Raw genomic sequence first — 19,104 nt, forward strand, 5'->3', positions numbered from 1 at the left:
AAGAGAAGAATCAAATTAGATACAAAACTAACAGAAAGCAATTTATAAAATGGCAGTAGGGAACCCACAAGTGTTAATAATTACACTAAATGTAAATGGATTAAATTTACCAATAAAAAGACACAGAGTAGCAGAATGGATTAAAAAAGAAAATCCAACTATATGCTGCCTACAAGAAACACATCTAAGCAACAAGGATAAAAACAAATTCAAAGTGAAAGGCTGGAAAACAATACTCCAAGCAAACAACACCCAAAAAAAAGCAGGTGTAGCAATACTCATATCTAATAATGCTGACTACAAGACAGAAAAAGTACTCAGAGACAAAAATGGTCATTTCATAATGATTAAGGGGAAGTTGAATCAAGAAGACATAACAATCCTTAATATATATGCACCAAACCAAGGAGCACCAAAATATATAAGACAGCTACTTATTGACCTTAAAACAAAAACTAACAAAAATACACTCATACTTGGAGACCTCAATACACCGCTGACGGCTCTAGATCGGTCATCCAAACAGAGAATCAATAAAGATATAGTGGCCTTAAACGAAATACTAGAACACCTGGATATGATAGACATCTACAGGACACTTCATCCCAAAGCGACAGAGTATACATTTTTCTCTAGTGTACATGGAACATTCTCAAGAATTGACCATATGTTGGGCCACAAAGACAATATCAGCAAATTTAGAAAAATTGAAATTGTACCAAGCATATTTTCTGATCATAAAGCCTTGAAACTAGAATTCAACTGCAAAAAAGAGGGGGAAAAACCCACAAAAATGTGGAAACTAAACAACATACTTCTAAAAAATGAATGGGTCAAAGAAGAAATAAGCGCAGAGATAAAAAGATATATACAGACAAATGAAAATGAAAATATGACATATCAGAATCTCTGGGATGCAGCAAAAGCAGTAATAAGAGGAAAGTTCATATCACTTCAGGCCTATATGAACAAACAAGAGAGAGCCGAAGTAAACCACTTAACCTTAAGGAACTAGAAAAAGAAGAACAAAGACAACCCAAAACCAGCCGAAGAAAGGAGATAATAAAAATCAGAGCAGAAATAAATGAAATAGAGAACAGAAAAACTATAGAAAAAATCAATAAAACAAGGAGCTGGTTCTTTGAAAAGATCAACAAAATTGACAAATCCTTGGCAAGACTCACCAAGGAAAAAAGGTACAGGACTCAAATAAATAAAATCCAAAATGAAAGAGGAGAGATAACCACAGATATCATAGATATACAAAGAATTATTGTAGAATACTATGAAAAATTATATGCCACCAAATACAACAATCTAGAAGAAATGGATAAATTCCTAGAACAATACAACCTTCCTAGACTGAGTCATGAAGAAGCAGAAAGCCTAAACAGACCAATCAGCAGGGAGGAAATAGAAAAAACTATTAAAAACCTCCCCAAAAATAAAAGTCCAGGCCCAGACGGTTATACTAGTGAATTCTATCAAACATTCAAAGAAGACTTGGTTCCTATTCTACTCAAAGTCTTCCAAAAAATTGAAGAAGAAGCAATACTTCCAAACACATTTTATGAGGCCAACATAACCCTCATACCAAAACCTGGTAAGGATGGCACAAAGAAAGAAAACTACAGACCAATATCTCTAATGAATACAGATGCTAAAATTCTAAACAAAATACTGGCAAACCGAATACAACAACATATTAAAAAAATAATACATCATGATCAAGTGGGATTCATCCCAGAATCTCAAGGATGGTTCAACATACGCAAAACGGTTAACGTAATACACCATATCAACAAAACAAAGAACAAAGACCACATGATCTTATCAATAGATGCAGAAAAGGCTTTTGATAAAATACAACACAATTTTATGTTTAAGACTCTCAACAAAATGGGTATAGAAGGAAAATATCTCAACATAATAAAGGCCATATATGATAAACCATCAGCCAACATCCTATTAAACGGCATAAAACTGAGGACTTTCTACCTTAAATCAGGAACAAGACAGGGTTGTCCACTCTCTCCACTCTTATTTAACGTGGTGCTAGAGGTTCTAGCCAGAGCAATCAGACAAGACAAAGAAATAAAAGGCATCCATATTGGAAAAGAAGAAGTAAAGGTATCACTTTTTGCTGATGATATGATCCTATACATCGAAAACCCGAAGGACTCCACAAAAAGATTATTAGAAACAATAAACCAATACAGTAAGGTCGCAGGATACAAAATTAACATACAAAAGTCCATAGCCTTTCTATATGCCAACAATGAAATATTAGAAAACGAACTAAAAAAAATAATCCCCTTCACGATTGCAACAAAAAAAATAAAATACGTAGGAATAAACATAACAAAGAATGTAAAGGACCTATATAATGAAAATTACAAAGCATTGTTAAGGGAAATCGAAAAAGATACAATGAGATGGAAAAATATTCCTTGTTCTTGGATAGGAAGAATAAATATAATCAAAATGGCCATATTACCCAAAGCAATATACAAATTTAATGCAATTCCCATCAAAATCCCTATGAGATTTTTTAAAGAAATGGAACAAAAAATCATCAGATTTATATGGAACTATAAAAAACCCCGAATAGCCAAAACAATCCTAAGGAAAAAGAATGAAGCTGGGGGCATTACAATACCTGACTTTAAACTATATTATAGGGCCACGATAATCAAAACAGCATTGTATTGGCAGAAAAATAGACACTCAGACCAATGGAACAGAATAGAAAGCCCAGAAATAAAACCACATATATATGGTCAAATAATCTTTGATAAAGGGGCCAACAACACACAATGGAGAAAAGAAAGCCTCTTCAACAAATGGTGTTGGGAAAACTGGAAAGCCACATGCAAAAGAATGAAACTTGACTACAGCCTGACCGTGTACTAAAATTAATTCAAAATGGATCAAAGACCTAAATATAAGACCTGAAACAATAAAGTACAATGAAGAAGACATAGGTACGAAAATCATGGACCTGGGTTTTAAAGAACATTTTATGAACTTGACTCCAATGGCAAGAGAAGTGAAGGCAAAGATAAATGAATGGGACTACATCAGAATTAAAAGTTTTTGCTCAGCAAGAGAAACTGATATCAAAATAAACAGACAGCCAACTAAATGGGAAATGATATTTTCAAACAACAGCTCAGATAAGGGCCTAATATCCAAAATGTACAAAGAACTCATAAAACTCAACAACAAACAAACAAACAATCCAATAAAAAAATGGGAAGAGGACATGAACAGACACTTCTCCCAGGAAGAGATACAAATGGCCAACAGATATATGAAAAGATGCTCAGCTTCATTAGTTATTAGAGAAATGCAAATCAAAACTACAATGAGATACCACCTCACCCCTGTTAGATTAGCTATTATCAACAAGACAGGTAATAGCAAATGTTGGAGAGGCTGTGGAGAAAAAGGAACCCTCATTCACTGTTGGTGGGACTGTAAAGTAGTACAACCATTATGGAGGAAAGTATGGTGGTTCCTCAAAAAACTGCAAATAGAACTACCTTATGACCCAGCAATCCCTCTACTGGGCATATACCCCAAAACCTCAGAAACATTGATACGTGAAGACACATGTAGCCCCATGTTCATTGCAGCACTGTTCACAGTGGCCAAGACATGGAAACAACCAAAAAGCCCTTCAATAGAAGACTGGATAAAGAAGATGTGGCACATATACACTATGGAATACTACTCAGCCATAAGAAATGATGACATCAGATCATTTACAGCAAAATGGTGGGATCTTGATAACATTATAAGGAGTGAAATAAGTAAATCAGAAAAAAACAAGAACTACATGATTCCATACATTGGTGGAACATAAAAACGAGACTAAGAGACATGGACAAGAGTGTGGTGGTTACCAGGGGTGGGGGGAAGGAGGACATGGGAGGGAGGGAGGGAGAGAGTTAGGGGGAGGGGGAGGGGCACAGAGAACTAGATAGAGGGTGGCGGAGGACAATCTGACTTTGGGCGAGGGGTATGCAACATAATTTAATGACAAAATAACCTAGACATGTTTTCTTTGAATATATGTACCCTGATTTATTAATGTCATCCCATTACCATTAATAAAAATTTATTTAAAAAAAAAAAAGAAAAAAAAGAAAATGGTATTCCCAAGTAAATACCTGGCAAGAAAGAAAAGTTGCAGGGCTCTGGGCACAGACTAAGCATGTCTGGTACTTGGCTGTGCACTGGTTTTGCTGCTTTGGAAAGGAAGCCTCAGTTGTCACCCTGACCAACCCTTTCTCTACTGGGGGTCTGGGAGCCAAACGATCTGCCTCTGCTGTGAAATGAAGGCTTCCTAATGTGAGAAGCAGCAACTTCATCAGGGCTGCTAGGGGCCAAGTCATTTCTTTTAGGATCTTTTTGTCAAGGAAGGGGAGCAAAACAAGAATGGTTCTTCACTTACTAAAGGGAAATTCACTGGATTTCCAGAGGAAAGTCTTAAAATGCTTGATTAAACCTGTGCAGAAATTTTATTTTTTAAAAAAATGGAAAAGGAACCTGTACTTTCTCATGGTTTAACATACTTGGACAGTCTTTTTCACCATATCTTTTGGGTAAAGCCCTGCAGTCAACAATGTATATGTATCCAAGAATAAAGAGCTCCCAATCTACAGGAGACAAGCCAGTAGGAATACAGTGCCCTTCTAACAGTGCCAAAAAGACTTTCTGCAAATCTGGAGTTAACGGGACCTAACTTTTTCCAATTTTTCTGCAGGAGAAGCAAACATGTGGCAAACTTTTAAAGGTTACTGCTGATCAAGATAATCTTAAAATTTACACGTGGATTTACAATCCAAGGTTTGGCAATATGGATTGGACTTTGCCAAAGATAATAAACTCAGTGAACTTGAGGGCAGAGGATATTACTCAAAATGAATCCAACTACTTCTCAACTCAAGCCTACTTTCATTTGGCAGCTTTGACTCCATTTGCTATTGTGTGCTTTTGCAAGCCAGGTTTTACAACACATCTGGCACCAAAACACCACAACAAAAATATCAACACTGATTAGATGTCAAGCCTGACACATGTTGTTACATCAAATCCACTCTCAAAACTTCCTCCTACTCTTTTAGATCAGACTTCAGTAGCCTTCCTGTTGAAAGCTGGTGACAAGTTCTGCTTTGCTTGGAAATTTTTATTATTTTTATCATGAAGTAGGTATTAATTTTTGCATTAAAAATGAGAGAGAGGACAGGTTTGCAAAGAATGTTTTTCACATTTTTCTATGTGAAATCAAGAGAAGCCTGGGATGTGGAAGGGCAGCAATGGGAGAATTAGGAAAGGTCATGTGCCCTAAGAGATCAAGGCTAAGGTCATTTGTACCATTGTAACCACAACTACTCTACTGATGCAAATGTTGGACAGTGAAGAAGGCTGATAGGAAAAACACTGATTCATTTGAAACCTGAAGTTGGAAGAAAGCCCTACAGGTACCCTGGACTGCCAGAAAGACAAAGAAGTGAGTTCTAGAGCCAATTAAACCTGAAACCTCACTGGAGGCAAAAGCAACAGAATTGAAGCTGTTCCACTTTGGGTGCATCATGAGAAGGCAGGGTTCTTTGGAAAAGACAATAATTCTGGGTAAAACAGAAGGCAGCAGGAAAAGAGGAAGATTAAATATAAGATGAATTGACTTCATAAAAGAAGCTTTAAGTTGTTGAGGACAAAACACTGTGGACATCACTCACTCAAAGAGTAGCCAGGAGTCAAAGCTGACATACACACATAAGAGGAAACACATAACATATACAATAAGGAAAAAAAAGTGTAATCAATGTCTATATCATAAAAATAATTTTCTTGTGCATTTGTTTAGGTACTTTTTTCTATAGGTTCACATCTTTCAATCTCAAAGAAATCTATGATTCAAAAACTTGAAAAATATTTACAATATTTCTAAAGGCATTGCTTTCTTAAAAATCATTTATTTGTAAGCTGAAGTATCATTTTCACACAATAGCTAGCAGTCTCACTTAGGTGAGTCAAGCTGTTCTTGGAGCATCTGTTCTGGGCGGAACCAGAGAAGGATGTGCAGGTACCTGATGGTTTTCCACATGTCGAAGCCGTCCAGGGGCTTGGTCCCATTCGTGCTCCCCCTGGCCAGGCTCACGAGAGTGGGCAGCCAGTCAGAAATGTGGATGAGTTCCCGGCTCGTCACGCCCTTCTGTTTCAGCAAGGGGCTTGCCACAAAGCCCACCCCTCGGATGCCGCCTTCCCACAGGCTCCACTTTCTTCCTCGAAGGGGCCAGTTATTGCCCCCAGCCAAAGTCTGCCCTCCATTATCTGAAACACAATTAGGCATTGGCATTAGGACAATGTTTAGGAACAGAAGACTTCTATGTATGTTGTTATTAAATGGTGCTTAAGAACTAAAGAAGATAACTCCTCCTTATCCTCTCCTGTACCAACTACCTTTTTCCCACCCAAAACTACCCTTCATCACAGACATAATGAGAGTGCAGCAAGGCACCAATCTGACGAGAGAGCTGTCAATTCTCTGTGTTTAGGGCCAGCAAAAAACAAAGATGTCCCCTGAGGGTAACTGCTTGGGATGGAGCCTCTGTTTCAAATGCCTGCAAGCGACCTTGTATAACATAAAAGAATGCATCCAAGTCAGCCAGGCCCTCCTGGCACATGAAAAGAAACCTTTAAGTGAGTTTCACCTGATAGGTGGGGACAGAGGACTTTTTTCCTTCTGGAAAAAACATCTTAAGTTTAAAGTGGAAACTAAACTAACATTCTACTCCCTGGTGATTTAAACTCTTTCTTAAGTGTGAAAGTTGAAGATTTCTCCAGTAGGCTAAATGTCTCTGTAAACAGAGCAGTCGGGTGGAAAAAATAATTGCAAGAAAAATTCTTCTCTTCTCAACAGGATGATGGCAAGACAAAAAGCTTCCTCATGCACTGTGCCAGGAAGAGAAGTGTTTCTTCCAGACAGCTGAAAGAATGGAGGACAGCGGTGAAGCTAGGAGAGAAGTTACACGAGTGACTGAAGTTAAGTATCCTACCGGCTGGTTGGGGCTCAGAGTTTGAAATTAAATTGAACCGTAGAAAGTAAAAAGTGATATTTCTCGAGAAGGCTGCAGAATCATATTATCTTCAAAAGTATACACGCACTTCGGTGAGTCTAAAGACATATTTCAAATAACACTTGTTTGCATGTAGTATATTATACTTTATATAAAGTTTTTTTAAACCAGCATTGTCCAAACGAACCACATGAGGGCAGTAATGTGGACTTGCTCTGCAGAACCTTACATACACAAATCTAACACAGAAATCAAAATCTATCAGAGCCACAGGGAACCCATGGACGGAAAGAGAACTAATGTGTTAAGCACCTACTGTGTGCCAGGCACCACTTTAATTTCATATTATCTCTCACAGAGTCTTGAATCTGACAGACTGATGCCAGCCACACCAGCCACTCACAAGCTATGTAATGTGGGAAACAAGCTGCCTTGGTTTATCTTTAATGTGGAGATAATAATTGCTACCTTATGTATTATGGTAAGGATGACCCATTTATGATCATTGCTTGATTGGGTACGCAGCACAAACTAAGCACTAAATACTGGTAGCTAATGTTTATAATAATCCAAATAGCCTAGTGTTATAACCCTTTTGTTCAGGGGTCCCAAACTTTTTACACAGGGGGCCAGTTCACTGTCTCTCAGACCGTTGGAGGGCCGCCACATACAGTGCTCCTCTCACTGACCACCAATGAAAGAGGTGCCCCTTCCGGAAGTGCGGCAGGGGGCCAGATAAATGGCCTCAGGGGGCCACATGCGGCCCACGGGCCGTAGTTTGGGGACGCCTGATTTTGTTGCTTAAATAATGAGATGTGAAGAGGCTAAACCAATATGTGGCAAATCTAGGCTTCAGACAAGGTCTGTGTGACTTTCTGGGCACTTTCTGCTCCCAGAGTGCCATGTTCCTGATGTTCTTGATGGAGAGGGGGTTTCATACCTATAGGCTACAGAAAGCTTCACTTTCCTGTGAAAACTCTAAGCAGTCAACCACAGCCAAGTGGACACTTGTACTTCAAATACAGCAGAGGGAGAGCTTTTTCAAGGCGATGACTCCCTTTACAGGAGAGCCACCTTGCTTTTTGGTGGAGAAGAAATTTAAGGGTCTACTGCCAAGTTGGCCTCTGACAAAGCCCCAAACATACCAGGTCCTCCATTCTTCTCTGATTCCTGAAGGGCAGGGACTCTTATGCCTGATTAGATGGTGGTTATGATTCTTCAACACATCGGTGGGTGGACAGTCTTATTCCTGTCACAGTTATAAGAATCTGTCCTTAAGCCTCACATCTCTTCTAGACAAAAACCCAAGGTCTAAAAAGTCATCCAACCCAGCGTATTAAAGACACATTCTATTTCACATGAGCTGACCTGTATGTTCAAAACAAGGCCACCCTCTTTAGACAGAGGGATTCCTCCGTGTTCCTTATACTCCTCAGAGTATGTCACCCATAACCAACACATCAAAATTTAAAAGAAGGTGCCGTTCATGTGATACAAAAATACACTGGAAAGAAATGCTTACTTACCTTTGCGAACAAGAATGGCTGAGGCAGCACTATTAATTTGTCTTGTTGTCTGGATTGTTATAAATGATACTGGATCAATTTTGTAGAAGATGTCTGTTGTCTCCATTTTGAATAGATACACTTTTGAGGTATTAAAATGTCTCCTTCAGTTGCACATTTTTGTTAGTGCTCAATACAAAACTGTTGGATCGTGATGGTGGTAGGAAGTAGCAGTGGAGATGATGAGGACAGGGGTGCTGCGTCTGGAACTTGATTCCGGGAGCAGCCCCTTAGGTATGGCTTAGAAGAAAAAATACTCTAGGCTGGAAAGAGAATTTGGCTACTGCTGCTACTATTGGAGCTGGAAGGTGTTTCCTCATAGTTTTAAGGGAGAGTGCTCATGCAGTGAGTATGACTGTTTTTGCTATTAGCTCAGTATAATGTTTTTGCCATTAGCAATGATGAACCATTTTATCATTAGTTATCAATGTGGCTTCCTCTGTCCTTTTTTCAGAGCACTCCAGAGGGAGAAAGCACTGGTAACTGACACCCCGGCAACCTGTTCTCTTGGGCTTTCCAGTTACAGAGCCAACCACAGACATGGCCACATGAGGAGAGCGATTCAGCTTTGCAGGGGGGAAGAGGCTTGTATTTCCACGGGCAGCACCAGTCTGATGGTTGGCACTAACCAGAGAAGGGGCAGAATCTACTATAGGCTTAGGCCTTTGAGAAATAGGGCACTGTCCTTCAGTTCTAGCAGTCTCCCCAGTATTCCAGGGGGTTGGATACAAAACTGATCAGAGTAACAGCAAGAATCAAATAAGCTCATTTGAAACAAAGTAGAAAAGGGGGTTTCCTATATTGCTCACTTACATCTGACAGAAATTAAAAGAGGTCAATTGTATTGCGAAACATAGTAACTACCTAGACTTTTGGGTGGTGATTACTTTGTAATGCATACAGATGCTAAATTACAATGGAACTTTATAATGTTATGTACCAATTTTATATAAATATATATATATATATCAACTTATATAGTATTATATACCAATTGTACCTCAGTACAATTTTTTTTAAAGAATAATGAAACCACCACCATATCAAACATGTTTCTTTTCATTTTCCCTTCTAATTTTCTTTGGGCAAAAGTTAATTTTTGTTATTGTTAAGAATTAATTTTCAAGAGAAAATTTTCTTGTTTCATTTCCTGACTGACTTATAAAAACTTCCAAATCCAAATAAGATGACTTCAACTAGTAAAGGAAACTATGAAACTTTTTTTTTCCGGGGAAAGTGGTTTTTCAGCAATGTTTTTTGGCAGAGGGAAAAGTTAATTATAAAACCTTTGCTGTCCAGAAACAAAATGTCAAAATAAAACAAATGCTGTCATATACAGATGGTAAATCTCACTTTATTATTCATTATTGAACAAAAATAACTGTCAAAAAGTCATGGAAAACATTGGTTAGCCAAAGATCTGAGCATAAGCATAAAGTATATGACAATGAAGCTTCATCCACATCCAGCTGATAAAAATGAAGATGGAACCGTGACAACAACATTGGCTTTAGGACTCTTCCCAACGCAATGGAAGGCTGTGGCTTAGCTATGACAGGCTGCCCTGACCATCAACAGCTATCTCCCACTCACTGCCTCCAGGGGTCTTTTAACAGGGGCTTACCTGAGACATCCTCCTTACTCTGACTAGAGAATCATGGGAGTTAAAGTGAGGACCACTCCAGCAGCCTGGCCCCAGGGACTGGACTGCCCTGTGAACAAGGCCACCAACATGAGTGTGACAGATAAGTACACATGATTTCAAGTACCAAAAAGCCTCTTTGTCCAAAAAAACAAGAGGACCTGGTGATGGTTGTTTCTTTTTTCTTTTCTTTTCTTTATTCTATTAAAATGATTTTTATGTACATATAATAGTTCTATTATACTATAATAGTATTAAAAAGGGGATTCATATAATTGGACTAACACTAAGGTTTTCTGTTGTTTTAAACATTAATCATGATCACTATTTTTAAAAAAGACCTCACTCTGAAAACAAAAAAAAAAACCCAGAACCTAAAATTTCAAATATTCAAATATATCTCTAAAAATAATCTGTTGGAAACAGTGATCAAGAAACAACTCTGACATCAAGTGATGTGTGTGTGTGTGTGTGTGTGTGTGTGTGTATTTGTATTTTTCCAAAGTTAGAAGTAGGGAGGCAGTCAGACAGACTCCTGCATGTGCCTGACCGGATTCCACCTGACATGCCCACCAGGGGGCGATGCTCTGCTCATCTGGGGCGTTGTTTTGTTGCAGCAGAGTCATTTTAGTACCTGAGGCGGAAGCCATGGAGCCGTCTTCAGTGCCTGGGCCAATTTTTCTTCAATGGAGCCTTGGCTGCTTTTATTTCACTTCTTGATTTGTTTGTTTGTTTCTTGACATTGTACCAGCATGACTTTTGATGAGTAGGAAGAATCTATTGTCTGACTGGAGTTAACAAGTTCAAGGACAGCATCACTGAGAATTTCAAACAGAGATCACAGGGCACTGGACCAAATGCGTGTCCTCGGTGTCAGGTGGTTGTTTCTTTTAGACTATTTTTTAAAAATGGACTAAAATGTCAACTGGAGAGTTAACATGTATTAGTAGTTCATCTAAAGGGCTAGGTAAATTCAATCTTCTCCTACTAAAAGACTTTGGAGAAAATATCTACCTACCCAGATACTCAATTTACAGCCAGATCTCTTTCCCTCCTGTTCTGCATTCAACCATTTCTGATAGAATGGGCAATCATTTCTGCTAAGTGTGTCTTTTCAATGGGTTTCCAATCCAGCCCCAATGCTCTGGGTCTGACATACCCCTCATCTGGTCTCCTAAGGTAACTTACAGACTACTTCACGTTGCTGTCAAAGGCATCTTTGTAAAGCCCCAACCCAACAGGCCACATCTGTGTTTAAAAACCTCTGATTGCTTTCCAAGCAGGAAAAAGTCCAAACTTCTGCCCAACATAAAGAATCCTTCATATCTGGCCCTTCTAAATAAAAAATGCCCTGTGCTTCATACAGAGCTAACTCCTCCCTGTTGTCAGAACAAGTTCATGCTGACTTTATCTTTGTACATGTTAGTGCCTGTGCCTAAAATGTTCTTCCCCTTCTTTCCTGCTTGACTTAAATGTTAAGCCCCAGGTTAAATGTCCCATCTTCGGTGAACTTTTCACTTTAGCCCCTCCTCCCAGTCATTATCTTTCCTTTGTACTTCTGTTCCACTTTTATACACTTTTCCATTACACTTATCTTAGAATCTTATACTTACCACACTTATCTCTGTATGTTAGGTAGTTGTGCATGGATCTGTCTGCCCATCTACTTCTGCCTCTCAAGGGCAAGAGCAATGTCTCATTTGTCTTTGCATTCCCAGGACCTAGCCAAAGGTTGCCAAAGAGAGAGCTCAAAAGCTTGGGGGAGCAAATAAACAAATGGAGAAAAGGCCTCCAAAGTATAGACTGAATGCACTAAAAATGAACTTTGATTACTGCATAGTTTTTACTGAGCCTTCATCCAGCCACTCTGTGACCTTGACTATTTGGGAGCTGTTCTGCACACAGCTGTTCCTTATTTTATAGAGTACTGGCAAGGGGGTAGCTCTTGGAACCCTGTGAGAATTTAAGCAAATATCAGAATTGTTTGTCCAGTCTGGCAGCTGGCCAGATGCAATGGAGTTGCTTGAAAGCATGTGAGGGAGCACTGGTCCTGCCCAGAGAGAATTCTCACTCACTCCTCTAACAGACCTTTCTGGGGTACGCACCATATACCAGAGAACACTCTAGCTGGCAGCAAACAGACAGGGCTCCCTTGCCCACGGAGTGACTTGAGAAAGGGGCAAGATCTCTCCATTTCGTGGTAGATGGTAACTGGGCCTCTCTGAGGAGCCGGCACCAGAATGACAGGGCAGAGCTGACCATCGTCAGAGAGACAGGGGCCTGGCACAGGGACAGGAGCCTGCGTGAGGACAGGTGCCCGGCAAGGGGACAGGGGCCTGGCACAGGGACAGGTGCCCGGCACGGGGACAGGGGCCCGGCGCGGGGACAGGGGCCCGGCGTGGGGACAGGTGCCCGGCACGGGGACAGGGGCCCGGCGCGGGGACAGGGGCCCGGCGCGGGGACAGGTGCCCGGCAAGGGGACAGGGGCCCGGCACGGGGACAGGTGCCCGGCAAGGGGACAGGGGCCCGGCGCGAGGACAGGGGCCCAGCGCGGGGACAGGGGCCCGGCAAGGGGACAGGTGCCCGGCGCGGGGACAGGGGCCCGGCGCGGGGACAGGGGCCCGGCGCGGGGACAGGTGCCCGGCACGGGGACAGGAGATTCTGGACCTAATTCAGTTACACATTAGCAGGTGGGCATTCTGTGTCAAGGCTTCTTCTTAATTAAATACTAAACTAATTATATTCTTAAGAACACTCTGTTATTAGAACTTAAGGAGAACCAGAGCTAAGTGATGACTACATGTAAAAAAGACAATGACTAGCTGTTTTATGACTGTCATCATTTTTCTCTACCATCCCTACTGCCAAATTTCTAATTTCACTGAAATGTATTCAAGGGATAGGAGTTGGATGCTGTGGGTTTGGAAAGGTTACTCTATCTCTAAGTTTCCTCATTTGAAAAACGAGGATGACAACAATACTCACAGAAGTAGTGCTCAACAAATATTAGCCATTTTCATCAGTGATAATCCTCATCAGCAGAGCAGAACAGGAGCCTCTCTGGGTATTTATGGAACATACAGTAGATGTAGGTGGCGCAGACCATCGCCACAACCCATGCTTCATTAGAAGGTAATCTAAGCACAAAGCCCTTCTAGGCCGCCTTCCCTTCTCTGTAGGTCATTGCTTAAGAGTCAAGAAATGAACAGCAAGGGGCTTGTTGTTATATTCTTGGGCCAGAGCCAGGGCAACTCCTTTCTGTTTCCATGAGTTTAAATAAAATACATCAGTTATCAAAGAAGCAGGTGCAAAAGCCACAGCCTGTGATTCAAATTAAATGCCAGAAACAGATTCTTTATTCAGACACTGATTTGAATGTCTGGAGGGGTTGTAAATGGTCTGCAGCATCCAGGCAGACAAACGCTCTGACCCCACCTCCCGGTCTGACACGGATCAGCCTGCACATCCTGATTGGCGCACCAGCATGGGAGCGCCCCTGCGGCGTTGGCACCGGAAGGACGCTGGTGGGATGGAACTGGCACCCAGGCCCCAAATGACTGAGGATAAAGGAAGATGGATGCAGGAAAAGGGCAAAATCAGGAGTGAATGAGGTTTACAAAGAAAAAGATTACGTAGGATTACAGTATAAGATTTCCTCATATTAATGGGGCTAATGTCATTGCTTATAATAATGAGATAGCAATGAGATTTTATCTCATCCTTTAATATTTATTAAGGATAAAAGGACTCAAAAGTCTCTAAAAGTTAAAATGGAACTGGGAACTGGGAAACAGTGTCCTAATTTATTACATATTGGTGGGCAAACAACTGAACTTCTTCTCCAACTTAAAGCATAGGTAGTCACCAACCTTAGAGATCCTTAAATGAAAGTTGTAAGGTAAATACAAAATGTTGTAAGTTACTCTCACTTAGGTGACATGGGTAATAACTAGGTTTGATCTAATGCTCTAGATCCCCTACCAAGTACCATGGAAGCCCTGTGTTTGGCTTATTTAGGGCCAGCAAAAAGTACATGTTTATTTGTCCTTCTAATTAAAGCTCTCCTTGTTTTCTCTGCAGTTTGATCTTGAAAGAATGCTTTTTTTTTTTTTTTTTTACTAATGAAATTATGAATTTCAGGGATCTGAAATCCCTTTAAGGTGACCAGATAATTTTTACCAGAAAGCAGTTTATCTGTCAGAAATGCCAATCAAGATAGTCCAGTGGGTTAGAGCTTTGTCCTGAGTGCAGAAGTTGCCGGTTTGATCCCCAGCCAGGGCACATAATGAAACAGCTCCATGTTCTTCTGTCTCTCTCGATCTCCTTCTCTCTGCCCTCCTCTCTCTCTAAAGTCAATAAATAAAAATTAAAAAAAAATTTAAAGGAAGTGATAGACGAAAAAGGTATCACAGAGGTGCTTTAGAGTTTGGCAAGTTCAAGGACAGCAAGAGAGAAGTGAAAATACCATCAGAGATAAAATAAAGAATTGTCGATTCAAACCAACAAGTGTACTAATTACTTGTATGGCAAGAAAGATAGGAATAGAGGTCAACGATTTTCAGAGAATTAAAGAGAGAAAGCCCACATATTCTATTTGTGCAAGCAGCAACTACTTTAATTTACCTTGGTGTTTCCAAATATGTAATACAAGTTAAATGTTCTCAACTGGAAACAGAAACATTTTACTGGATTTCTATCTTATGAGTACAGTAGTAAGACTACCTTTTAGGATTACTCAGAAAGATCAATAAACCAAACTGAGCAGGCAGGCAGTTTTGTTTCCACAGAGGCCTTTGCAAAGTTTACTAAATGCTAATGGACCCAACTGTTGGATAGGTGTCTAATTATGGTGTGAGAGACCAAAAAAAAAAGTCATGAGAACATTGAGGAATAACAGAGCAACATTTAATGACAGAAACAAAAATAACTCAATACACCTAAATATTAAGGAGTATGTTAAAAGAATTTAAACATTAAATGAATACTTAATTAAGGTATAAAAAAAAGAGATTCACTTTGGATCTGCAGATGACATCTGCTCCAAAACCAAAGTAAATCAAACTCCGAGTCCTGGACTCTGGGTCCTCCTGACGACGAACACCCTTCAGGTTAGGGGTGCACGGGGAGACTCTGAAGAAATCTGACAGCACTGGGCATCCCAGCAGGGGAAGGAGGGCTGGCTGCTGGGAGCGAAGGGGGCCCAAGAAGAGGACAGTGGGAAGCCACCTGGGGCTAACTGGGGGCATTTTAACAGGAGAAAAAGGGGTGTTGAGAGAGAGAGAAGTCCAATAGCTGGGAAACTGTGTTATCCTGAACAGCCATGAACCAGGATATAAAAACAAGACCAAATGATCAAACAAATCAAAACAAATGCCCCTGACTGTAATAGGCATCACTAAGTCTCTGCCATTAGACCCTAATGTGGGGTCCATTTAGTCTCAGTCAAGATTCCAATAATATGTATGGGGGCTGGCTTCCTAATTTCACAGCAGGATAGAATCTGCGAATTAGAAAGGCAGACTGCGGGCAATGGTCTCTAGAGCAGCCACACTAAAAGTAAGGGAAGAAGAGTATGAATGAGAAAATGTGCATTTTAAAAGTAGACCACAAACTAAAAATATATTGACCTGTTTTTTCCAATCTTAAGTGATCCACACTGATGTATACTAAGGACACCACTGTATGAAGCACAATACAATAACTAAAATTAAAATGATGACCCTACATCAGTAAGACGGTAAGAGGCTTATGGTGTAGTTAAGGATAACATGCTTAATCCTAGAAAAAGGTTTATGCTCCATAGTCATGACACTGATCCTATTTCATCAGTAAGATGTGCCTGTCTTCACCCGCCATCGCCCTCAGCGGTCACAGCCACAAGCACACAGAAGCTTTTACTGTCCTGGCACTGAGGTGAGCCTACCCTCTAAAAGGAGAAAAATGATTTACAAGTCACATTGGATACCTCAAGTATCTTACAGCTCCACTGGAATGGACTTTTCTTGTTCCTAGTCATTCCAGTCACCGTGTGACATCAGGGCAATGGGAGTATGACCTCAGAGAAGGGACAGTAAGCAGATCAATGCACTGACAGGTTTAGCTTAAACAATATTCAGAACCAGCTAGGAGAAGAGAGAGGGCTGGGAGCAAAGTTAAGAAGACAAGGTTGTGACCCTAAGATACCCAGCCCTGTCACCAGGGTAGAGGGAATGACAGATGGAGGGACCCAAGAGTGGAAATAACCTGTGCTTCATCTGCTGGTGGAGCCTGGGAGCAGGGCAGGGACAGCGAGGCTCCCTGCTGTCCCTGAGCTCAATGTGGTGTGGTGGCAGCAGACACAATGGCTGGAGGCTCAGAGGCCGTCAGACCGCCATCTGGAAGAGGCTACAGTTCCCCTAATGAGTGATTTTCTCCTGCTGTTGAGAAGAGCACAGATGTGGCAACAATCATATGTGCCCCACTGAAGGACTCAGTGTTGGGCAGATAAAATGTATTATGCTCACTTTGTTAAAGATGGTGCTGCCCATGTGGAGGCCGTCGCCCAGGTGATATTAATGTGTGTTGGGGGCTGGCTGTGGGCAGGCAGAATCCTTGTAGCCTGGGGCTTGGTTTGGGGATTAAGCCTTTCCCACCCTTTTTGCTGTGGGGTGGTACAATCCCATCATGCCCCAGATAAGTGACTTTGACTTCCCTATTTTGTATATTGGATTAAAGGTTTTGAATCTACACTATAAAATGGAGGCAGAACGGGAGCTTACTCTCTTGGTTCCTGAGATTATCATTAGAGGAGAGAGCAGAGCAGAGAGCAAAGAAAGGCCACGTGGAGGAGGCCAGGAGAAGCAGCCAAGATGGCGGAGTGCTGAGTGAGAAACCAGTTTGGGCAGAGTTTGTGCAGGGAGAAGGAAGGAGATGGGGAACAGAGGTGAATAAGTCTGGTGAGCTAGAAACCTTTGATTCTAGGAAACTCAGATAAGTCAGTAGCTTTGTGAGCACTGAATGTGAGTGGGTTTTGGAGCCCAGTGTGTATTTTTTACTTGCCCGCCGGGTGCAAGCTAGAATTAAAGACTATGGCCCACCAGTTTTTGGCTCCGTTGTTTCTTTACCGACTGTCCGAATCCAATGCGAACCTGCATGGGCCGGGCTGCTGTGATGGTGGCCGTGGATACTGGCTTTACACACAGTCACAGATTTTTACCTTTTTATATGTATAATAGCAACTGCAGTAATACCTCACTGCAGGTCCAAGACCAGGACCAGACCATCACTATAAAGCAAATCACATGAAATTTTTGGATTCCCAGCACATATAAAAAATTATGTTTTTACATTTTACTATTAAGTATGCAATAGCATTATATCTAAGAAAACAATGCACAAATCTTAATTAAAAATATTTTGTTGCTAAAAAGTGCTAATCATCATGAGTGGGTGACTAATCCTTTTGCTAGTAAAGGGACTTGCTGTGATGTTGATGGCTGCTGACTGATCAGGGTGGTAGTTGCTGGAGGCTGGGGTGGCTACGGGAATCCCTTAAAATAAGACAACAATGAAGTTTGCTGCATCAAATTGACTCTTCTACTCAGGAATGATTTCTCTGACACATGCAATGCTATTTGAAAGCAGTTTAACCACAGTTGAACTTTCAAAATTGAACTGAATCCTCTCAAATCCTTCAGCTATTACCAACTAAATTTATGTAATATATAAATCCTTTGTTGTCATTTCAGCAATTTTCACAGCATCTTCACCAGGAGCCAATACTTTTTTTTTTTTTTTTTTTACAGAGACAGAGAGAGAGTCAGTGAGAGGGATAGATAGGGACAGACAGACAGGAGCGGAGAGAGATGAGAAGCATCAATCATCAGTTTTTCGTTGTGACACCTTAGTTGTTCATTAATTGCTTTCTCATATGTGCCTTGACCGCAGGCCTTCAGCAGACCGAGTAACCCCTTGCTCGAGCCAGCAACCTTGGGTCCAAGCTGGTGAGCTTTGCTTAAGCCAGATGAGCCCGCGCTCAAGCTGGCGACCTCAGGATCTCGAACCTGGGTCTTCCGCATCCCAGTCCGATGCTCTATTCACTGCACCACCGCCTGGTCAGGCAGGAGCTGATACTATTTTAAGGGTATCTTTGCTCACCCATAAGAAGCCAGCCCACACCCATTAGTTGTGTCATGAGATTGCAGCTCAGTCACAGCTTTAGGCCCCAGTTCTAATTCTAGATCTCTCATTCCCACATCTGTAGTTACTTCCTCCACTGAAGACTTGAACCCCTCAAAGTCATTCATGAGGGTTGCAATCAACTTCTTCCAAACTCCTGTTAATACTGATATTTTTATTTCTTCCCATGAATCATGAATGTTCTAATGGCATCTAGAATGGTGACTACTTTGCAGACAGTTTCAGTTTACTTCGCCCAGATCCATCAGAGGAATCACTATCTACGAGGACTCTACAGTTATGAAATGTACTTCTTAGGTAATAAGACTTGAAAGTCGAAATTACACCATAATCATAGGCTGTAGAATGGATGTTGTGTTAGCAGGCATGAAAACATTAATCTCCTTGTATCACTGCCATCAGAGCTCTTGGTTACCTCGTGCATTGGCAATGAGCAGTTAAATTTTGAAAGGACTCTTGTTTTCTAAGAAGTAGGTCTCAAGAGTGTACTTAAAATATTCAGTAAACAGATGTGTTATCATCCCGGCTTTGTTGCTCCATGTAGAGAACATTGGCAGACTAGGTTTAGCATAATTCTTAAGGGTCCCAGGACTCTTGGAATGGAAAATAAATGCTGGCTTCACCTAAGTCC

The 19,104-nt window shown here is 40.9% G+C and overlaps 1 protein-coding gene across 2 annotated transcripts in view; it reads right to left on the reverse strand.

Moving 5' to 3' along the window:
* ARSB (arylsulfatase B) overlaps positions 1 to 19,104 on the reverse strand; it is a 272,665-nt gene that overhangs the window by 109,432 nt on the left and 144,129 nt on the right. Inside the window, exon 5 of one of the 2 annotated variants that reach the window (XM_066273637.1) lies at positions 6,099 to 6,342. The exons of the other annotated variant lie outside the window; for it this stretch is intronic. Within the exon in view, the coding sequence (XP_066129734.1) occupies positions 6,099 to 6,342 (244 nt within the window). The remainder of the gene's footprint in view (positions 1 to 6,098; positions 6,343 to 19,104) is intronic. 2 annotated transcript variants of the gene reach the window in all.

The sequence above is a fragment of the Saccopteryx bilineata genome, chromosome 4, assembly GCF_036850765.1.
Source record: "Saccopteryx bilineata isolate mSacBil1 chromosome 4, mSacBil1_pri_phased_curated, whole genome shotgun sequence".
NCBI classification, from domain to species: Eukaryota; Metazoa; Chordata; class Mammalia; order Chiroptera; family Emballonuridae; genus Saccopteryx; species Saccopteryx bilineata.